Source organism: Brassica napus, chromosome C3, assembly GCF_020379485.1.
Source record: "Brassica napus cultivar Da-Ae chromosome C3, Da-Ae, whole genome shotgun sequence".
In the NCBI taxonomy this organism is placed as follows: domain Eukaryota; kingdom Viridiplantae; phylum Streptophyta; class Magnoliopsida; order Brassicales; family Brassicaceae; genus Brassica; species Brassica napus.
The window spans coordinates 12,445,066-12,466,651 of NC_063446.1; the positions used below are offsets into that span (position 1 = coordinate 12,445,066).

Genomic DNA, 21,586 nt, shown 5'->3' on the forward strand with positions numbered 1-21,586 from the left:
AGGCCTGCAGAAATTAACCGAATCAAACCTGCCAAACCGAAACTAAATTTTTGGTTTTCAGTTTGGTTTAAAGAATTTAATTAATCGATTTTTATAAGAAGTCGACTATCCATTTAGCAATCGGTTATTTCAGTTTTTCTAATCCTGACTAAACTATATCAACTAACCAAAATTAACTGAAGTTATCCAAATCTTCAACCAAATTCAACTACTACAATTCAAATGAAAATTTTCAAACTTTTAATTTTTTTTTTTTTTTTTTTTAATAATCCAGTATCCGACCACTTTGCGTGATCGACTAGCCCACCGGGCCGAAGCCCAAGCCATTACAGGATTTTTAAGCGTCCACTTAAGGGCCCCTGGTTACGCGAAGTGGTCTGGAGGGCGGGAGGCAGCCCATGTAAATACCCCCCGTGGCCGGGGCTCGAAGTCGGGTGGCGGGCACCTCAGCCGAGGTTCCTTTACCACCAGACTACGAGGCCCGGTTAAAACTTTTAATTTACTTAAAGAAAATCTGAACTAAAGTTCAACAACCAGACTAATCAATTCAGATGCATAAGGATGTGATATTAGATTCAAAAATTTAATTGATTTCGAAAGAATTTAACTGATCTTGAAAGAATTCAATCAAAAACATAAATAATAAATTTTAAAGTATTTTAAATATTTTGATGAAGATTTTAATGTATTTTTTTAATTCTTTCATTTTAGATTTTAAAGGAATATACTTTAATTTGATAGAAACCAATTATTTTAAATTTCATGAACTTCTTGAATCTTTATATAAAATGCACAAAGAAGGAACAAAAATTTTACTCACGAAAGTAATAAAAACCATAATCATTAACATATCACTATATAAAGATGTAAATATAAAATTATACAGAATATAAAAAAGTTTGTTCATCAAAACAATAATATATTTTTAAATTGATAACAAACATTACATTTCTAAATCTATCATATTAGATCTAATCTCTCTGATATCTAATTTTTATTCGGCGTCGACGTATGTAACCTACAAATTATCTTTCAATCTTTTGATCACTCTGATACACCTCTGTCTCTATTTGACGATATATCATCTTTTGATTCCAGATCTTAGCTTTAAACCGGTTAGTCAATCGTAAATCTTCGACAATACTACTGGTATTCTTGTCTATGTTTTGTTTTCAAATTTCAATTTGCAATTTGAATCTTAAGAATTGTTTATTTACATTTATAATATATTTCTATTAATTTTTTTTCCAAATACAATTACTATGAAATCCACCAAAATTTGAATAACACAAATATTTAATAGAATTAGAAAATTAGTGAACTAGATAACACATGAATTTAAAGGGGTGTTATTCAATTAACGATTTACAATAAATTATTAATGTTTTGTAATCTATCAAATTTTAAAAATTTATTATAGTTTAATTTGATGGATTCTAAAATCTCTACAGTATGCATTGAATTTTGAGTTTAATCATTTATTCATGAGATTCCATAAAAAAAATTTAAAATCAATCCAAAATACAAAGAATATTAAAATCCTTAAAAGTTGAATAATACTAAATTTTAAAAGCAGGATTTAAATCTATCATTAAATAACACTAGATTTTAAAATAATATTTATAATCATCATTCGAATAACTGTGGATTGTGTTTAAATTTTTAAACTCTATTAAACTACATTATTAAATAATAACACCACCTAAAGTATTTTAATAGAATGATTTTAAATACATAATCCAATAAAATAAAATTTTACAAGAATTGATGAAATACATAATACATCAATTATAACAAAAATAATTCAATGTAAACTTCGATTCTTTCAAATTCATTTGAATTTCTAAAGTGAATATCTCACCTAAAACTTCTAATCGAAAAGAGACAATTTTGAACTGAACTAAACTATATCATTCTCTAACCAAACCCAAACGCAAACAAAACCAAATGTAGTTCGGTTGAGTTTGGCTGGATCCAAAGAAGTCAAACCAAACCGAATCCAAATTCAACCCACCTCTAGTAGAGAAGGGAGAAGTACATATTCATGTTTTTATTTTTCCATTACAAGTTTTAAACAAATTGATTCCAACAGAAGTACAAAACTCCAATCACTTAGAGGGTCTAGCGAAGCAGATCATAATGGTTTCTACCACTGTAAAGAAGCCTAACAACATTCTTCTTGTTGTTCCCTTTTCCCCAGCCTCCTCTAAACTCGGCTCCATACTCTGCAATCGGTATAAAACCCGACCCATACCCTCCTCCTCCTCCTCTCCTATGCTGCAAATCAAGATCGGAATACAAACTGAGACCTGGTTGTTTTACTAGAACAAAAGAAACAAGGATTCTACTCAAGATACCTCATGCTCTGGTATGTAGACGATGATGGGCTGTTTACATAGCTTGGAAAGAACCTGTTAAAAGCAAAAACACCGTGGCTTTGAAAATTGATAAGGAACATTTTGAGGTTTACAATGCAGAGAAGCTACTACTCACTAGCAACTCAGACTCTCCTCCCCAGAAATCATGTCTTCCAATCCGCTGACAATACCTGAAGCAAAACGTCATTTAGCTCTGACAAAATGAGGGAAGCAGAAATGAATTGTTGTGACTCACCGTTTCAGAGACTCATCCACTGTAATAGCTATTAAAGCTTCTTTGTACTTCTCCCTTTCCTTGGGGTCATTGCATATAACCTCTTTCACAGCCATTCGTAGTTCATCTGTGCACGTAATGCAAGTTTTTTTGTTGTTGTTGTTTGCCACACAGAAAAACATGATGATCAATATTAAAATGGATAAGGTTTCTCAATTACTAATCAGTCAATAAACCAAAGAATCCACAAAACATTTTAGCAGTGTTCCAACAAAGCCACAAGGGCAACATACTTGAAAAAACCGGACAAACTCAGCAAGCTTAACTCAACATCAACCTTTTGATTTCGAGTTTCCAAGAAAACCCTAAGGCCAACATACTTGTAAAAAACTACATTTTTTTTTTATGTCTTAGTTATCAGAAACACAGAATAAAACATTAAAAGATGGTGAGTAAACAAGGGTGTGATGAGATCGAGCCAACAAGCTTAACTCAGCATCATCAACCTCTTGATTTCTAAGCTACTTATCAATAAATGAACCTAGAGAACCATAAGGCCAACAGATATTGAAAAATAACTCCATTTTCGATCTTTAAGTTTACAGAAACACACAATAAAACACCAGAACATGGGGGAGTAAAGAAGGGTAATGAAGAGTGACCTGCATCATCTCTCTCTCTCCGGGGATTGATGGTAAGACCCTTGTTAAAGGCCATTCCTTTCACCTACCATTAAACAGTTTCTTCAGAAAACTCAACAATAAACAATCCACGAGTTATGTCCACATAGCAAATAAAAAAGGGTACAAAAATACCAAAGCTCTAAAGAGACAGCGACCATCCCCAGTAACTCTATCCACAGCGTACTGCTCAACCTTCTTCGCTGCCGGAGACCCATTCCTGGAGATTGAGCATAGAGAACAACACTAGTGCTCAAAAAACTCACAGATTACCCTCGTTTTGAATCAAAAAAAAAAAACAAAAAAACTCACATGGAGGAACCGATTCTTGCGAAGAAGGCATAGCTATTTCCCTGTAAGAAGGAAGCAGAGGAGATTGAAGGAGTAGGGGATGAAACAAGCTCGAACCGAGCGAGCCCATGTCTCAGCTGCTCAAGAAGAATGTTATCTGCTCAAAGAGTACAACATTGATGCTCGGATTAAACGATAACAGATTAACAAAACGGATGCAGAGAAGTGAAGTTTACTGTTCGAAGGTTTTAGCTCCTCCATGGATATAATAATCTCTACGGACAGAGGATAAGAGACTGTCTGAAACCAGAAGAGGGTGACCAAAGACTATAGCCATGGAAGTATTTACGTCTACAACTTGCATTTCTCGTTAAGAAACAACTATCCGTTGTAGTCTAGCTGGTCAGGATACTCGGCTCTCACCCGAGAGACCCGGGTTCGAATCCCGGCAACGGAGCTTTTTTTTCCTCTTTTTTATATTTATATAAATAATATATTACAATCTCACACGGACGAAGCCACACGTGCCAAAAGTCACTCTTTTTTATGGTTTAACGACCAACCGGAAAAACTCTGGCAATTGGCAAGCATCTGAACTAAGCTGTGTATTTGTACTTCTCTTCTGCCTAAGAATTATCGAAACACTTCCACACAATATCCACGCGCTCTCGCGTACACACACTCACTTGTTTTCTCATTTTTCTAATCGACGACGATCTCTTCGATGCTCTCACTACTTTCCTTCTGATCCTCCACCGTCTTCATCTTTGGATCTCTCTCTCTCTCTCTCTCTGGCATTATCTTCTTTCTTTGAGGTGAGTTCTCTTGTTGAGACCTTTGGTATTAAGATTTGGTTGTGGGAGCAGTGAAACGAATCTACCCATGTTTGGATTAAATCATGAATCACGCTTTTCAAAGTCAGCAGCTTTACTCACTCAATTTGTCCTTTTTGGTTTCTGTCCTTGTCGGATTTGTTCAGTTGATCTGTTCTTTTTTATTTTTGAGGTAAAGGAATGGCTTCAATGTCTCATTCATCCATAGCATTGTGTGGAGCTTCTGCTTCTGCTTCTGCTTCGGACCACCTGCGTAGTTCGACCAATGGTGTCTCACTGAGAACCCTTGGGAGAGCAATGGTTGCATCCACCAAAAGAAACAACCTGTACGTGACAGCTCGCCTCAAGAAAGGCAAAAAGTTCGATCACCCCTGGCCTTCCAACCCCGACCCGAACGTCAAAGGAGGAGTCTTGTCTTACCTCTCCACTTTCAAACCCTTGGGGGACACTCAAAAGCCCGTCACTCTTGATTTCGAGAAGCCACTCGTTGAGCTCGAGAAGAAGATTGTCGATGTAAGAAGAACTAATACTACTAACTCTATTGTCAGAAGCCAATTTCTCTTTTTAACATTGGTCCTTTTGGTGGTGGATGCAGGTGAGGAAGATGGCGGCTGAAACTGGTTTGGACTTCACTGATCAGATCATCACTTTGGAAACCAAGTATAGACAGGCGCTGAAGGATCTTTACACGCATCTCACACCGATACAGCGCGTGAACATTGCACGACATCCCAACCGTCCTACTTTCCTTGATCATATACATAACATCACTGACAAGGTCTGCTCTCTCATTACTTTTTTTGTCATACATTGGAGATAAACCTTTTTTTTTTGTTTTTCAGTTTATGGAGCTTCATGGAGACCGGGCGGGGTATGATGATCCAGCCATTGTGACTGGTATTGGAACCATAGATGGGAAACGTTACATGTTCATTGGTCACCAGAAAGGAAGAAACACCAAAGAGAATATAATGCGTAACTTTGGGATGCCTACTCCTCATGGGTATGTTTGTCTTTTAGAAGTTCATGGTTTTTTGTTAAATAGTTAACAACACTCTCATTAAATCTTCTGTAATGCCAACAACAGTTACAGGAAGGCGTTACGGATGATGTATTACGCAGACCATCATGGTTTCCCCATTGTGACGTTCATCGACACTCCTGGAGCCTATGCAGATCTTAAATCTGAGGAACTCGGACAGGTACATGAACTGTCTTTTATGTTTGAAGCGTACTGGTTTGTCTTCATCACAGCATTTTTTTTTTCGTCTGTTATGTGTATAATAGGGTGAAGCGATTGCCAACAATCTGAGGACAATGTTCGGCTTGAAAGTGCCGATTCTTTCTATTGTCATTGGAGAAGGTGGTTCTGGAGGTGCCTTGGCTATTGGCTGTGCTAATAAAATGCTGATGCTTGAAAACGCTGTTTTCTACGTTGCCAGGTAAGAACTTTCCTCCAATGTAGGTAAGAATATTCTTATAGGTTGGTTTATACTGTGTGTTGTTCTGCTTTCACAGTCCAGAGGCATGTGCAGCGATCTTGTGGAATAGTTCCAAGGCTGCTCCTGAGGTATGTACGCTGTTCTGCTAAGTGATTATGTAAATATCTGATGTTGTTAGAGTTGATTGAAACTCTTGTACGCAGGCTGCTGAAAAGCTTAGAATTACCTCCAGGGAGTTGGTTAAGCTTAATGTAGCCGATGGAATCATACCTGTAACTATCTCTACCTCTAGTCTATTTGTTTTAGCCTCTTTTGTTGCTTTGGTTTGATGAGTTACTCTCTCTTACATGTTGTACAGGAACCTCTTGGTGGTGCTCATGCTGATCCTTCATGGACGTCGCAGCAGATAAAGATTGCTATCAATGAAAACATGAATGTATGGATAGCTACTTGCCTCAAAGCTGGGTGTGGATCAAAGAATGTTCTGATTTTTTTTTTTTTTTTTCAGGAGTTTGGAAAAATGAGTGGGGAGGAGCTGCTGAAGCACAGGATGGCTAAGTACAGAAAGATTGGAGTGTTCATTGAGAATGCACCAGTAGAGCCAGAGATTAAAGTCAACATGAAGAGGAGAGATGCTGTGGTCTCCAATAGCCGGAAGCTGGAGGGCGAGGTCGAGAAGCTAAAGGAGCAGATACTGAAAGCGAAGGAGACCTCTTCTTCAGAGGACCAGCCTTCAAGTGAAGTTCTTAACGAGATGATTAAGAAACTTAAATCAGAGATCGATGATGAGTACACTGAAGCTGCAAGAGCAATGGGTTTGGAGGAGAGACTAACAGCAATGCGCGGAGAGTTCTCAAAGGCCAGTGAAGAGGAGCATCTTGTCCACCCTATTCTGATTGAGAAGATTGAGAAGCTTAAAGAAGAGTTCAACACACGTTTGAGTGAAGCACCTAACTACGAGAGCCTCAAATCTAAGCTGGACATGTTGAGAGACTTTTCAAGAGCCAAGGCAGCTTCAGAAGCTGCTTCAGTGAAGAATGAGATCAATAAGCGGTTTCAAGAAGCTGTGGACCGTCCTGAAGTTAGAGAGAAGGTTGAGGCGATCAAAGCCGAGGTGGCAAGCTCAGGAGCATCATCTTTTGAAGAGCTGAGTGATGAGCTAAAGGAAAAAGTTTTGAAGACGAAAGGGGAGGTGGAAGCTGAGATGGCTGGTGTGTTGAAGTCAATGGGCCTAGAGCTTGAGGCTGTGAAACCGAATGTGGCTGAGCAGATCTTTGTTCCGAGCGAAAACATTCAAGAGAAAGTTGAAAAGCTGAACCGAGAGATCAGTGAGAAGATTGAGGAGGTGGTGAGGGCACCAGAGATCAAGAGCATGGTTGAGTTGCTGAAAGTGGAGAACGCAAAGGCGAGTCAGACGCCAGGTGATACTAAAGTGAGTCAGAAGATAGAGACTCTTGAGCAGCAGATCAAGCAGAAGATTGCAGATGCTTTGAGCATGTCAGGACTGCAGGAAAAGCAAGAGGAGCTTGAGAAGGAGCTCGCGGTTGCACGTGAAGTAGCTGCAGTGAAATCAGAGGAGAGCTTGAAGGAAGATGATGATGATGATGATGGTTCAGAGTCGGAGAAACCAGAGATCATTAACCCCAGCTTCGCCTGAAACAACAAAACAAGACATTGTTTGTAAGTCACTGACATGCTTTTAAAATCATTGGCAGGACCAAAACAAAACGCTAACGCAAAGACTAAACATGCAGGATCTTGAAGCTCTTTTCGATTGCATTGGTAAGAGGCTTTTCTTAGAACTATCCAAGATCTGACCAATAGCAAACATCAACGTAGATTCTGGAACATGATTTCTGGATTGGATCAAGAGTGACTTTTGTCTTTGAATTCATTTCTCTGTATTTGTTATGTCTTGTTTCATTAGAACACTAGTTTTGTCGTTTTGAGTCAAGTCTCACTTGACAATACGTAACACTTTCCACTCTTCTGTTCAAACCTTTGATATATTTATAGATTTTGTCAAATGATACTCAATTTGCAGTCTTGAAGAATTAGTTTTAGAAGAAACTGGTTTCTACTTTTCCAAACAAGAGTGGAGGAGAGATAGCAGGGTGAAAGAAAAACGAATTACATACCATACCTCAGGTGAATAAGGGAAAGTAAAAAGAGGTGTGATCGAACATTTTGAAGCAGCTGCACAAAATAGCCCACTAGAATCCCAAAAAAAAAACACTACAAGCAACAAATCAGACAAAATATGGTCAATGTCTAATAGACAAATATATAAGAGTATAACGTGAGCATACAAGCTTTCCTTGTAACATAATATTAGTGGAACCAAACCGTGAACTTGCAACCGAAATTCATACATTCAATAGTTAGAAAATCGAGTCCAAAAGTCCAAACCCCAAAAGACTAATTCCAACTACAACGTTTCCTAGCACCACATAGTCCACAGCTAAAAAAATCATACATTCGTGACTTACAACTTACATCCATCCATTCATATGTGATTCAATTTTAGTAAATTTAAATTTACATTATTTAAAAATATTTAAAATTATTTGATTTCAATTTTCTCCATCAACATATTTTTTTAAAAAAATTATAAATTATTTTTAAAATTTAATACAAGAAAAGATTTTCGTGGAAGACATCCTTGAAAGATTTCCTGGAAGACTTTCGTAGAAGACATTCTTGAAAGATTTCTTGGAAGATTTTGCATTAGGCGGTAAAACTAATTTCTTAAATTAATTATTAGGAATAAACATAAACTCTTGGAAGACTTCGCATGTATGAAGTCTTTTAGAAAGTCTTCTATTGCATTATATGTTAGAAGACTTCTCGGAAGATATGTTAGAAGACTTCTCGGAACAAACAATACTATAACATATGTTTCCAAACTCTAAACCAGAGAATATCATGAATCAATCTACTTTCACTCATTTATGTTAAAAATAATTCATTTTTGATATATCTTAAATTATATCATTTACAAATGTTTATAATTACATGATTTCTATTTTTCTCCCATATAAATATTTTTATATAAAATTTAAATTATTTTAAGAGCTAATGTATGAGAAGACTTTCACGGAAGTCTTCTCACGCGGAAAGTTATAATAGTAAAAATTAATACATGTTTTTTGTTTGATCATAAAGGGTTAATTGTAATTTTACTAGTCTTTTGGTTTACGTTTGCATTTGATTGAATTTAGAGTATATTTTTGAATTTAAAATCAAGTTTTGAGTTAGTTTTTGACAAATTCCCCTAAAAAAAAGTGGAGGAAGTTCATACCCATTAGAATGGTTAGAAATGTTGTTCGAGAATTCTATTGTAAAATAGTCATACATGTTTTTTTGGGTGTAAATAGCCATAAATGGTTCCATTTTCCAACGTATTGTCGACTAATATTATCTATGGGGACAAACGTGAAACCTATTTTCGCGGACCAAATTTTCTGCAACAGTAATTTCTGTTAATGTAATTTGAATAGACCAATTTTTTTTAATATTTATCATGAATAATACTGTAGTACTAATATATACATATATCCGTGAAAGTAGGATTTCATTTTTTTTCAAATCTTCAACTATTGGATTTAGTATTTGTAAAAGTTGTTTTAAATCCTTGCTTATTGAACTTATCATTTATACAAATTCTATCAAATCCTCTTATTGGAAAATTATGATTTCACTTTAAAAAGTATTTCAGTATACTCTCCTGTTTATTTCCACTTTTTACTCCAATTTTTTTTTAGTTTTTTGGTGACTCGCTACTCGGTAGACTTGTATCAACTAATCTAATTCACATCTAGCGTAATTTCGGGAATGACTAACTAATGCGCATCATAATTGCAGGTGAATGATGAGAATCGGATACCAAAAACGTCATAAACAAGGCGCTTAAGTCTGGATTAGCCCCCCTAATGAATACGACGCTCACATGATCAACGGACACCCTGGCCCTGTTAAAATTCCCCATCTCAAGGCAATTAATTTCTTACTTACCATTATTAATTAATACTCTATCTTTTTCATTATAATTAATCCGGGCAAATATTTAATTTATGTTTGTATTTAGTGATATATTTGTAAATGAGTCATATTGAAAATGTAAATGATGTATTTGTACTTAATTTTGTATTTTAGCATTTTAAAATGTATCACCGATATTGGGTATTATATAAAAAATATAACATTTATATAATTAGATTCATGTCTAACATATATATCGAACAAATTTTTTAATTAAAAAGTACGAAAATAGACAATTGTGAATTAGCAAGCTATTTATAAATGATATATTAGCTATAATATTTGTAAGTAAATAAAATGATTGTTAAACTTCTATCAAATTTGGAACATATACAAATTAAGATTTAAATTTTTAAGAAAATAAAATGAAAATATAAATATAAATTTGATAAAACTGATAAGAAATTATAAATTGGCTTAATTTTGTGTATATTTAAACCATGACTTTGCGGATGTTTGCTTTTACTTTTGTAAATAAATTATTTTGTCTAAGTGATAGTATATATTTTAAAATTTTAACTGTGTTAAATAATTATTTAATAACATTTATAAGAATGATTATAGTTTATATTTTTTTTAATTTTATTTTATCTTGTAAACCGTCAATTGTATTACCACCATTTTTAGAATATGATCTGTGCATCTATACAAATGTTTTTTTTGTTTTTTTTGTGGATTAAAATTTTACGATAATCTCTAATAAATTATTTTATATACATGGTAAGTTGGTAAATAATTATAATGGTGCATGTAATATATTTATATTAGTAAGAAGAAGAATTTGTTCAAAACAAAATGAAGAGTAACGTGAATTGTGGGGGAGAATGAGACAAAATGTAACTTATATTGTTACATAAATATTTTTTTTTATATTATTGATGTTCATTAATGTTTATAATGTTAATATGAAATAGATACGTTAAAATATTTATATTGAATTGATTGTGAATTTAATTTAGGAAATATTTTATTAATTTTGAAAAAGACATGGAAAGCATAGAAGTAGGAGTAATTATTACTTCATTAATTTTAGAAAAGACTAAGATTACTTAAAAATAGGTTCATTTAATTATTTCAATGGCATTAGGTTGTAAATACTGTGCAAATTTAAGGATATGTTAATATGAATTAGATAAGTTAAAATATTTATATTGAATTGATTGTGAATTTAATTTAGGAAATATTTTATTAATTTTGAAAAAGGCATGGAAAACATAGAAGTATGAGTAATTATTACTTCATTAATTTTAGAAAAGACAAAGATTACTTAAAAATATGTTCATTTAATTATTTCAATGACATTAGGTTGTAAATATTGTGCAAATTTAAGAGTTAGTCTTAATTTGTACTTCTCTTTTAATAGATTAGATTGTCATGTTAAGTTTATATACACAAATTAACAAAATATTTAATTTTACATATTTTCAAAACGCTCTTCCTATACATCTAACTATATGTCAACCAATAGGAAAACAAACTAAAGAATGTTTTTAATAAATTTTGCATTAAAATTCTAAAACGACACTTAGTTTGAAATAGAAATTGTATGTACTCCATGCGTTTCATCTTAATTGTCGTTCTAGATTTGTAAACACAGATTACAAAATATTTAATCTTATATATTCTCTAAATAAAATATCATTACCTATATACATAACCATATTTCAACTAATAGAAAAATAAACTGGAAAATAGCTAATAAATTTTGCGTTGAAATTATAAAACGACACTTATTTCGTAATAAAATTTTTACTCTACAACGAAAATTAAACTGAAATAGAGGAAGTATTACTTACCTAAAACTGATTATGAAACTCTCTTTCTGACACCAAAGGTTACAAACTGTCAGTAGAAAATGACAAAACCTATCTACTACGACAACTCAGAGATGCACTTAATGGAGAGCTCGTTTTGAAATTCGCTGGCCATCTTTTCACCGTCGTTGAAGGCGTTAAACCGTTTAAGATCGACACTCTCCTTATAGCCCCAGTCAAAACACCAACGTCCTCCTAACCGCCACAAAATATGTCGGAAAATACCATGTAACAGCTTTTCCCTTATGGACTCTCTAGTCGCAGTGGACAATGTAACCGCCACCGCGACTACATTACTTAGGAACACTATACTCATCCCCAACAACCCTCACTCTACCTCCGACGCAAAACTACGTACATCGCCATTTGCCAACAACTTTACAATCTCTTCGTAGTCTCAACTCCAATAAGTACCCTGCCCTAGTCCCGACCATCATCGACCACCACCTCTTCTTCATCATTGGTCTTGGGCTAATTAAGCGAGTGTCCTACTTGTAAGGCCGGAAACAGAAGCCGTGTTGTGTCTATAATCAACAATGTAACATTCATTATGCCAAAAACGTTTTTCTTCCGGCTCATTACTTCTACATTAACGGCGTTCTCATTACGGATTTTCCCAAGAACCCACAGCATGTTTTCAACAATAGCGGAGGAGCAGTCACGAATATTGTAACGACCCCGATTTTGGTTTAGTAGCTCATGGTTTAATTTAATTATTTGATTGAACCTAACCACTAATGAACCGAGTTGTATATATCCATGTGTATATAATCCCTTCTAAAACCTAAAGCGAGAGAAATGTTTGTTGTATCGAGAGAAAGATCAGCCGCCTCCTTTAATCTATATCTCTCTCTGGTTCCCTTCTTCTTCACGTGTGCATGGCTGTCTATCGGAGAAGACGAGACGTAATCACCGATCACCACCATCTATCACCGTAGAGCCACTATCCGGATGTCACCTTCCTTGCTTGTTACGCCGGAGCCACCATGTAGCGTTTAGGACATGGGCTTGTCGTCAAAGATCAACCACCACTAATGTATTATGGTTGTCATGCGATTGATTCGAGAAGCATAAGACGAGAGGAGGAAATGAGCCAAGCCGGAGTCACCGTCTCAACACCACCAAACCACCACAATATAAGCCATAGGAGGAGCAAGCCATGTAACCGGAGACTCGTGCGTGATCACCGGAGTTCGATCCAACCACCATCATCACACGTGATCCAAAAGCTGTGTAGCTAAGTGTTCCTCCTTGTTACTCGAGATACAAGCAACCTTCATCACTTATTAAATAAAGCCTAATCGTATAATGCCATGCGCAGGAGGAAACATAAAACTTTGTGTGAATTATTTGATAAGTAATTCATGCTAAGCTTAGTCCTGTTGCACGAGATGAAGGTTCCGATCCATTTCCGATTTTGGCTAAGGTGAGGGTCTTTTCCCGAACTTCTCTTACACGGCTTAGGACCTCGAATAAGTATAATTTATTTCTATTGTGTTCCGTCTGTGTGAAATCGAGTCTGTCATTGTTTGTTTAGTTTTTAGGTTCTTTGCTTAAACCGGAACTAGAGTGTTAGATGGTTCAACGGTGCTTGTTAATTTATAATTGATAATATATATGTATATAATATATTGAGGTGATTTGGGTGTTAGCCGACCATGGAGACGTAATTCTGTGTGTCGGCCGGAGACCAGTACATTGGGTGTGGTGTATGCTGCGGCACAGCTTAGTCGACCTGTTGTGCCAAGGCTTCGAGGTCGATAAATCGTCTACGGGCGTGTGTTACCGAGCACATATTCGGTGGTGTTTTGGCCTGTTAGTGGGCAGCGAGTGTGCACCTCGCTAGGACTGTTGTGTGATCTTTGGGTACTTTAGGTACCGTGTTTGCAACGTGTTAGGATTAAATTATATTTATTCGGAGTGCTCTGTCCGGGTCCATGGACTTCGGGTTTAGTATCCCATACCTCACTGAGTGACTTCCCCGTTACTCACCCTTCTCTCTTCCCCATTTCAGGTGAGACTGACGAGTATATGATATTTGGACGGATTGGTGCTACTGGACTTTTTATTCGGATTTTTATTTGGGCTTTGGGTGAGTGTAATTGAGTATATGGACTTTTATTATACGAGATATTGTTGGTGGCCCGCTGTTGTCCGGATTGGAGGTGACGGGTGTCACAAATATCGCCACGGAAACCAGAACAAGATATCGGTAGCTTTACATGCTACCACACAACGCAACGGTGCAGCTGTTTCTCCAAGATATCGGCGTCATAGCGTTGGAGAACCATCCACTTCATCTTCATGGCTTTAACTTCTTTGAAGTTGGTTAGGATGAGGTACTTGAACCCTAAGAAAGATCCAAACAATTTCAATTTGGTCGATCCAGTTGAGAGGAACACAATCGGAATTCCATCTGGTGGATGGGTCGTCATCAGATTCAGACGGATAATCCCGGTATGTTCACTAAATTTAATGTAAAAATAAGTTAACCAACAACGAATTGGTCTAATGGTTAAAATTCTTAAATTACCAAGTAAGTATCTACGAAGTCATCAGTTCAGTTAGAACTAGGAGAGATCTGCCTTAGGAAATGTACGGATTTTTGACTTTCCAGTCTATAAATTCTAGATATTAAAAAAAAGTTAATCATGATAGCATCTAGTGGTTATACTCATGCAGATTTACGTCGTAGATCAATTTCTGCTAGACCATCTTCTCTATTTACTGTGCAAAATTTACAGCACATAGTATAGTAGTTAGTTTATAACTTATAAGGTATGAGCAATGGAATCTTTCCATGTGTCTCTCATAATTAAAACTTTAAAAAAAGAAAAGCAGACTCTAACAAGTTTTGAGAGACTCATCATATAAGTGTTTTACAGTTGACCGATCATTTGTTTTAAATAGGATTTATATAAATGATACATCCAATACTTTTGAATTTGTTTGAAGTTTTATAAATGACATATTTAATAAGAAAGGATTTGGAAAAAAAAAATTATGAAAAACTTTTTAGTCCAATAAGCTCCACTAATAGTTTTTATTTGTTTTTGAGAGAGTTGGCGAATTTGTCACTACTAAGGATGCTCTAACTTCATATGCGGTCTTCGAGTTATAAAAATATATATCTTAGGGGAATAAGTCAAATACATATATATTCTCGCTATTATAAAAGTAATGGATTGATAAGTTGTAACTTATAGGTTTGGTTCATGCATTGTCACTTGGAGGTACACACGACTTGGGGATTAAAGATGGCTTTTTTGGTGGAGAACGGCAAAGGACCCAATCAGTAGATTTTGCCACCGCCTAAAGATCTTCCCAAGGGTTAGGTCCTTCAACTAAACAAGGCCACGTCTAAGAAGACCAGACTGACCAGTGAATGGTGAATTAGTGCGTCGATGTTCTTAGCAAATTACCTTTTTTGAGCAAAGCAAAAAGTTCGAATTTTTGCTCAACAAAAGTTTGAATAAGAGGAAGAAAAAGAGCATTGTACATGTTATATCATTATATCAAAAATTCCATTTGTATTTTATTCTTATTGCTTCAAACAACTCTTATATGACCCATGCGTTTTATTTATTCTTTTGGTCCAACAACTTTAAACAAAAAATTTGTAGATAGAGTTTTAAAAAAATTTGTGTAGATGGTACATGGACTTTTATTTTATTACACGTCCACTTTTTGTACTATTCTTATATCAGTAAAATCTTAATAAGACATTTCATGTTTCAAAGTAATAGATGTTTTGAGATTTTGAACGATTTTTAAAAACATATCAGCAATGCATCTTTTAACTAAACAACTAGATTTGACTCGCACGTCCATGCAGATATTTTTCATTTTATAAATGTAATTGATATTATTACAAAGTTTTAAATATATAACTTCCATTTTAGTGTTATATATTGTGTAACTCTATAATATTATGGTTTATATTTTTTATTCCACATTATTAATATATAGTGATTTGTTTAATACATTTTACTTTGCTATTATTTTTATTACTTACGAATATATTTTCGAGTTAGGTGTAGTAAAATAACAATCTAAAATAAACAAATAGAAAACCTCTTCCAGAATATGTTTTTTCGTTAATTAATACATTTTACATATAATAATTTTTTTTTTAATTTATTTATTTATACTATAGAAAATATATGTGTCTAAGATAATTTATATTTATATGTTGTGTTTAACAAATAATATTTTAACATATATCATTTTAGTATTTTACGAGATTTATAAGTAAAACATTATTTTGTTTAAATAATGTAGCCATATTATTTTAGTAAATTTTATACATAGTAGCATCTTTCATATTATTTAAGTAAATTTATCGATATAGAATATTTTTTGGATGTTACGATATTAGATTTTATTTTTATTAATTAAGATTTCAAAATATTAGATTACTTTAATTTTTACAACATATATAGTTTGTTTCTTCATGGTGCATTCAAAAAGTTATTCTTTATTATCTATGATTTTTTATTTTGTAAATATTGAAATATTATCATTTTAAGTTTGAATATTTATTTTCAAAATTGTATATTTTGTCGAGAAAACTTTAGAAAATTACACAACTATTTTTAAGTTTGGAAGATTATATGAATTTTAAATTTGTTTTTGTTACCTCATTAATACATTATTTTATAAAAAAATATTTAAAATATTGCAATGTTTTCTAAATTTTTCTCAACTGATTTTGTTATAGTTAAAATAAAAAATAAATTTATAATTAAATTTTTTTTTGTCATTAATAAATGAACTATTAAAATTTCCTAGTTTTCTAATAACATATTTTTTAATGGTATATATATGAATTAAAAGTTATTATATACCATTATATTGTTGAGAGTTTCAAAATAAATAAAAAGATAACATAAAGTTGTAGATATAAAAGTTTAACCTATACTAATAAATTTATTTTTATATAAAAATACTATATGGTTTACAAATTTTAAATCATTTTAATGATGAGTGATAATTTACTTAAATGAGACATTTTTAAAAAAAAAATGTTTTTGTTAATTTACCTATTTAATATAATACATTTGATTCATAAATCACTTCTATTTTTATATAATACAGAGTATAATTATAAAATTTATAAAAATATTATAGAATTTTTATTTTCTAGTTTTAGAATAAAATTTTAATTAATATGTATTTATAATTATATTATATTACTAATTACGAAATTAATTAGTGTGTCATTTTATAAAAATATTTAAATTTTTAGTAAGATTTTGTTAGATTCTTTCTCAACATTATAATTAAAAAAAATCAAATTTATTGTAAATAATCAAATATGTCATATTAACTAATTTTTAAATGGTTTTATTATGACTTGTTAATATTAGATAAAACTATGACCCTAAATTAATAGATTAGATGAGTCGTTGAACCTTATTTTATTATATTAATTAATTTTTCAATTTCATTAAAAAAAATTACATAAATTAGGAAATCTGATTACCTATTAGAATTTTATAATTAATATTTATTTTTAAAATAATCTAATTAGGGATAAAATAAAATTAATGAGAAAACTACTTAAATTATAAAAGCAATACTTATTTTGACAGAAAAAAATATATTATATAAAAATTAAACAGAAACGATAATTATAAACTTAGAAAATATTAATAACGGCAGTACAAAAATTGAGAACATATAACTTATTAAAACAAAACAAAAAAATCTATCAAACAAAAACAGAGGAGAGTATATTAGTTTATCAGCACTTGAAATTTTTCCAACCTTACGAAATTAGAAATTAGAATCTGATGTTTAGTGATACATTGAGAAACTCACAAACATTTTTACTGCACATAAAGAATATAATCGATCTTAGCCTTTTATAACCATTTTTACTGCACATGTAGAAACAGTGTCGTACCAAATTGTAAATTTAACCTCTCTCCGCCATGAAGAAAATACTTTATTACATAGGTAGCCCATAGCCATGTGGGGTTGGGACAATGTTAAGTGCATGATAATACGAGGATATGCAATAAAATGATTGATTAAGGGGTGGGGATAAATTAAAGAAACAAAACTATAAGGTTATCTTTTTTCTTATTTTGACATAACTATATGTAGGCCTGGACACGGATCGGATATCCAGATTTGTGAAGGTATTTGTGATTTGCTTCGTATGCCACGAATATCTAATTTTTCGATTTGCTTTGCTTTGGAAAATACGGATATTCGGAAAAACGGATATCCGGAAAATAAATAGATATTTTCTGATATTTACGAATACTTACGGATATCTCATATGTTTTGATTAATGCAAATAATCTTAAAATTTTGATACAAATTTGTTTTGTAAAATATTTTTTTGCATGATATATAAGATAAAAATGAAAAGAAATAGTGAATCTACATATTTTATAAAATTTTTAAACTTAGTTAACAATTATAATAAGACAAAAATTTTAAAAAAAATTAGAATTGTCATAAATTTATTCATTTCATTTTATGTAATATTTTTATATAAGTAATAATATGAATAAAATTTGTCAAATCATATGTTAGAATAACAATTATATAATTTTATACATTAAAAAATTTAAATATAATCAAGATATACATGTATTTATATATTACCGGATCGGATCGAATCGGATATCCGCTTCCCAAAATTTTAATATTTGTGATTTGCTTCGATTTTAACGGATATTAATTTTTAGTATTTGCTTTGCTTCGAAGGTTTACAGATATCCGAAATTTTTGAATCGAATCGAAACGAATAACTAATCGAATCAAATTTAACGAATAAAATGTCAAGTCCTAACTATATGGTTATCTAAATTGGTCTCTTCGCAACACATGAGCTTTTCACCTTGACCTTGAGCCGCCCTCTTTGGAGAAGGCTGATGATTTTTTTTTTCTTATTTTGTTGGCTTTTCTTTATATTTTTCTTCTATAACCGTCCTTTTATCATCTCAATTATTTGGTTTACTTATTAACTATTTTTTTCTTTCGATTGTGCTGCCATGAATATGGAGTTTCTTATCTACATGTTAGGTTAGGTAGCTAGCTTTTCTTTTAATGTTTCCTTTACAAAATATTTATGTGTTTATGGAAGTTCTAACTCTAAAACTCAGAGACAATCATTTAATAACCGATCTTGTTTGTAATTTAAGTTTTAACCAATAACGAGACCATGTGATTAGAGATAGATAAATGACAACAATTCATAACAATTTGATCGGTAAAGTTGTATACACTAATTAAATAATTGAAATGAATAAAAAAAATTGTTGTCAGACCAGGCTAAAAGTAATTTCGGAAATTTATAATAATCCAAAAATGAGCTCATTAAGAATGTTTTTAAGTTTTTTTTTTTTTGAAAAATAATGTTTTTAAGTTGCTGTTATAAACCAAATGATGATCGACCATGGACCAGCCCGTACTGCAGGCCCAATCCGGGACATAATAAAGACAACCAGAGACTGTGTGTTTATCTAGTATATATTTCATGTATATATGTAACATAGTGTTTATCCTTATCCTTATCTTGTTAGGATAAACATGATCTTATGACGGTCTAATACCTTGTATATATATGGACCTTCTGGTCGACAGTAATGATAACAGAAGTATTTACCCAACACTTCATTTACAACACGTTATCAGCATGACGTTGCTCTCATAAACCCTAATCCTAAAAACCAGAAATAAATCCGAGCAGTAAAAACTCCAATTCCCGACAAACTTCAAACAGCTCTATCCCTCAACTCCGGTGGATCCAGACGACGAGCCAGATACCAAATTAAAGCTCTTGACGAGACGAAGCCAACGCCGCTAACCCCGCATCAATCGGAGTTCGGACGCGCCCCCACGCTCAGCTACAATACAGGCGGAAAATTTGTTCCAGAAACCAAAATCTCTCTCAACCATATACCAGTCTCCTATTCCAACAAGCAGCAACAAAAACAATAATTCCAAGCAATCCATCAGCTAACCAGGAATATCTCTAACTGATAGACCGATCAACCCATCAAAAGTTTTCAGGTATCATCGAAAACTCATCTAAAACCCATAAAGTATTAAATACCCACATCCGCAGCCATGTAGCTATATTTAGCAACATGTCTCTGCAAATAAAATAAAACGAGAAACCATTAACTCTTTAAAATCTCGAACCTGAAATTGTTTTGAACATGTTCTTAATCTGAAACTGATTTTTAAAATTGTTTAAAACTTTTCCTGATGATAGTTTCACATTAGAACTGTTTAGGATTGAAAGTTAAATAATTTTTTAAAAAAAATCTGACTGCTATATGTTGAAAGAAACCGACTGTTACTTGCTTAAACTTATCATTATTGTCCTGTTTAATGTTCTTATCTGATCTGAATCAACTAGAACTGTTAAGGACTGCATGTTACATAATTTTTTTGAAAATCTGATCATCGTTTCATAAATTAATCCGAGGTTTTACCTCCTGTTCTTGTCTGAGAAATTTGTTTTTCTGATGATTGATAACGACTAGAACTTGATTAGGATTGAAAAAAATATTTTTTTAATATTTAAAATCGAAATATCAGAGATATATCAGAGAAAATATATTTATTTTTAAATCGAAAAGTATATAATAAATTGCTTGAATAAATCAAATCTTCATGATTTATTTTTTTTTAAGTCACAATAATTTCTGATTTGATTATTTTTTGAAAAAAATAATAATAAATATATGGTATATTTTTCGAAAACCCTAACTTGAGTTCATAATTGAATTGGTTTGCTTGATTGCATATTGTTTGCATACTAATATTGCATACTGAACATGAAATCTCGACTGTTAGGGATATAGATCATTCATAGTTTTCAAGCAATCTGATCTGAACTGAAAAAAAAAATCATTATACTAAATGATCCGATCCAATGGGATGAAGAAAATATGGAACATTTTCCTGATCATCTAAGATAGAATCCCTAAAGGCCTTGAAACCTTGTGTTTGAAATAAGAGGACCTTAAATCTGAAAAATACATTGATCCACACCTTAAACCGTATGGTTTTAAGAAAATGCATCATTTAGAATTTTTTTTCTTTTGGTCCGTGTGTGGCATTGATATGAAGCATGAAAAATTTCAAAAAGATTACTTGATTAAGACCTGTTTTGAATAATGATTTCAGATGTCGAGTTTCATACCCTCAGATTACAAAGCCCTTGATCTCTCTGGAGATAATTATCTTGATTGGGCTATAAACACTTCAGCCGTCTTGAAGTCTAGAGGACTTGGGAAGTGCATCAAGTATGGCAATGACACCCTTGCGTGTGAAAGACACAGAGCCATAATGATTATGCGACACCATCTCTGTGAGGACCTAAGAGACGAGTTTGGATATGTTAATGATCCTCATAATCTCTGGTCATTTTTGAATTCTAGATTCTGTGAGCCATTGTTGCACGAATCCAAGAAAAAATGGGAAGCTCTAAGGTTCCAGGATTATGAATCCGTGGACAATTATCACTCTGATCTTATGAGAATCACCTATAGTCTTAGACTATGTGGTGAATTGGTAACAAACGAGGATTTGTTAAACAAAACTCGTGACACATTCCATTCAGAGGAAGTGTTGTTATCACATCAGGCCAAAGGTTTCACCACCTATTATGACATGTTCTCATATTTATTAGACATTGAGCAAAAGAAGCAGAAAAGGATGGATAACATCAGACGGTTTAATGACATCATGGAGATATATTATGAAGTACTAGACAGTGAGATGAAAATCCCTGAAGCTAATAAAGCCACATTTGATAAGAAGAGATCTGAGGAGGATTCCGAGTGGACACTCATGGACCATGAGGTCGGATTATACATTGAATAATTTTCCGACATTCTGATTTTATGTTTTCATATCTGATT

At 32.8% G+C, this 21,586-nt stretch overlaps 3 protein-coding genes, 1 long non-coding RNA gene and 1 other non-coding gene across 8 annotated transcripts; 4 read left to right on the top strand and 1 right to left on the bottom strand.

Annotated features, from left to right (window-relative positions):
* Positions 1-1,888: 1,888 nt before the first annotated feature.
* Positions 1,889-3,923, bottom strand: LOC106427706 (OVARIAN TUMOR DOMAIN-containing deubiquitinating enzyme 3-like). Its single transcript, XM_013868425.3, has 8 exons — positions 3,800-3,923; positions 3,585-3,720; positions 3,408-3,492; positions 3,255-3,318; positions 2,614-2,719; positions 2,494-2,548; positions 2,358-2,411; positions 1,889-2,277 (listed from the first exon to the last, which is right to left on the bottom strand). Exons 1-8 carry the CDS (start codon positions 3,822-3,824, stop codon positions 2,122-2,124), a joined length of 681 nt encoding a protein of 226 aa, XP_013723879.1. The 5' UTR covers positions 3,825-3,923; the 3' UTR covers positions 1,889-2,121.
* A 24-nt stretch (positions 3,924-3,947) lies between these two features.
* TRNAE-CUC lies at positions 3,948-4,020 on the top strand. The gene has a single exon. It is a non-coding gene; the product is annotated as a tRNA-Glu (tRNA).
* A 115-nt stretch (positions 4,021-4,135) lies between these two features.
* On the top strand, positions 4,136-7,875 carry LOC106427748 (acetyl-coenzyme A carboxylase carboxyl transferase subunit alpha, chloroplastic-like). 4 transcript variants are annotated; one of them, XM_013868467.3, is made up of 11 exons: positions 4,136-4,378; positions 4,575-4,909; positions 4,992-5,174; positions 5,239-5,399; positions 5,484-5,598; positions 5,684-5,838; positions 5,915-5,966; positions 6,042-6,110; positions 6,197-6,274; positions 6,347-7,518; positions 7,593-7,875. In XM_013868467.3, the coding sequence occupies exons 2-10, from the start codon at positions 4,577-4,579 to the stop codon at positions 7,493-7,495; spliced, it is 2,295 nt and encodes a 764-aa protein (XP_013723921.1). In that variant the 5' UTR covers positions 4,136-4,378; positions 4,575-4,576; the 3' UTR covers positions 7,496-7,518; positions 7,593-7,875.
* A 5,250-nt stretch (positions 7,876-13,125) lies between these two features.
* Positions 13,126-15,385, top strand: LOC111203941. Its single transcript, XR_002656350.2, has 2 exons — positions 13,126-14,150; positions 14,900-15,385. It is a non-coding gene; the product is annotated as an uncharacterized LOC111203941 (long non-coding RNA).
* A 5,464-nt stretch (positions 15,386-20,849) lies between these two features.
* Positions 20,850-21,548, top strand: LOC125582927. Its single transcript, XM_048749386.1, has one exon. The coding sequence runs from the start codon at positions 20,850-20,852 to the stop codon at positions 21,546-21,548; it is 699 nt and encodes a 232-aa protein (XP_048605343.1).
* The last annotated feature ends 38 nt before the right edge of the window (positions 21,549-21,586 follow it).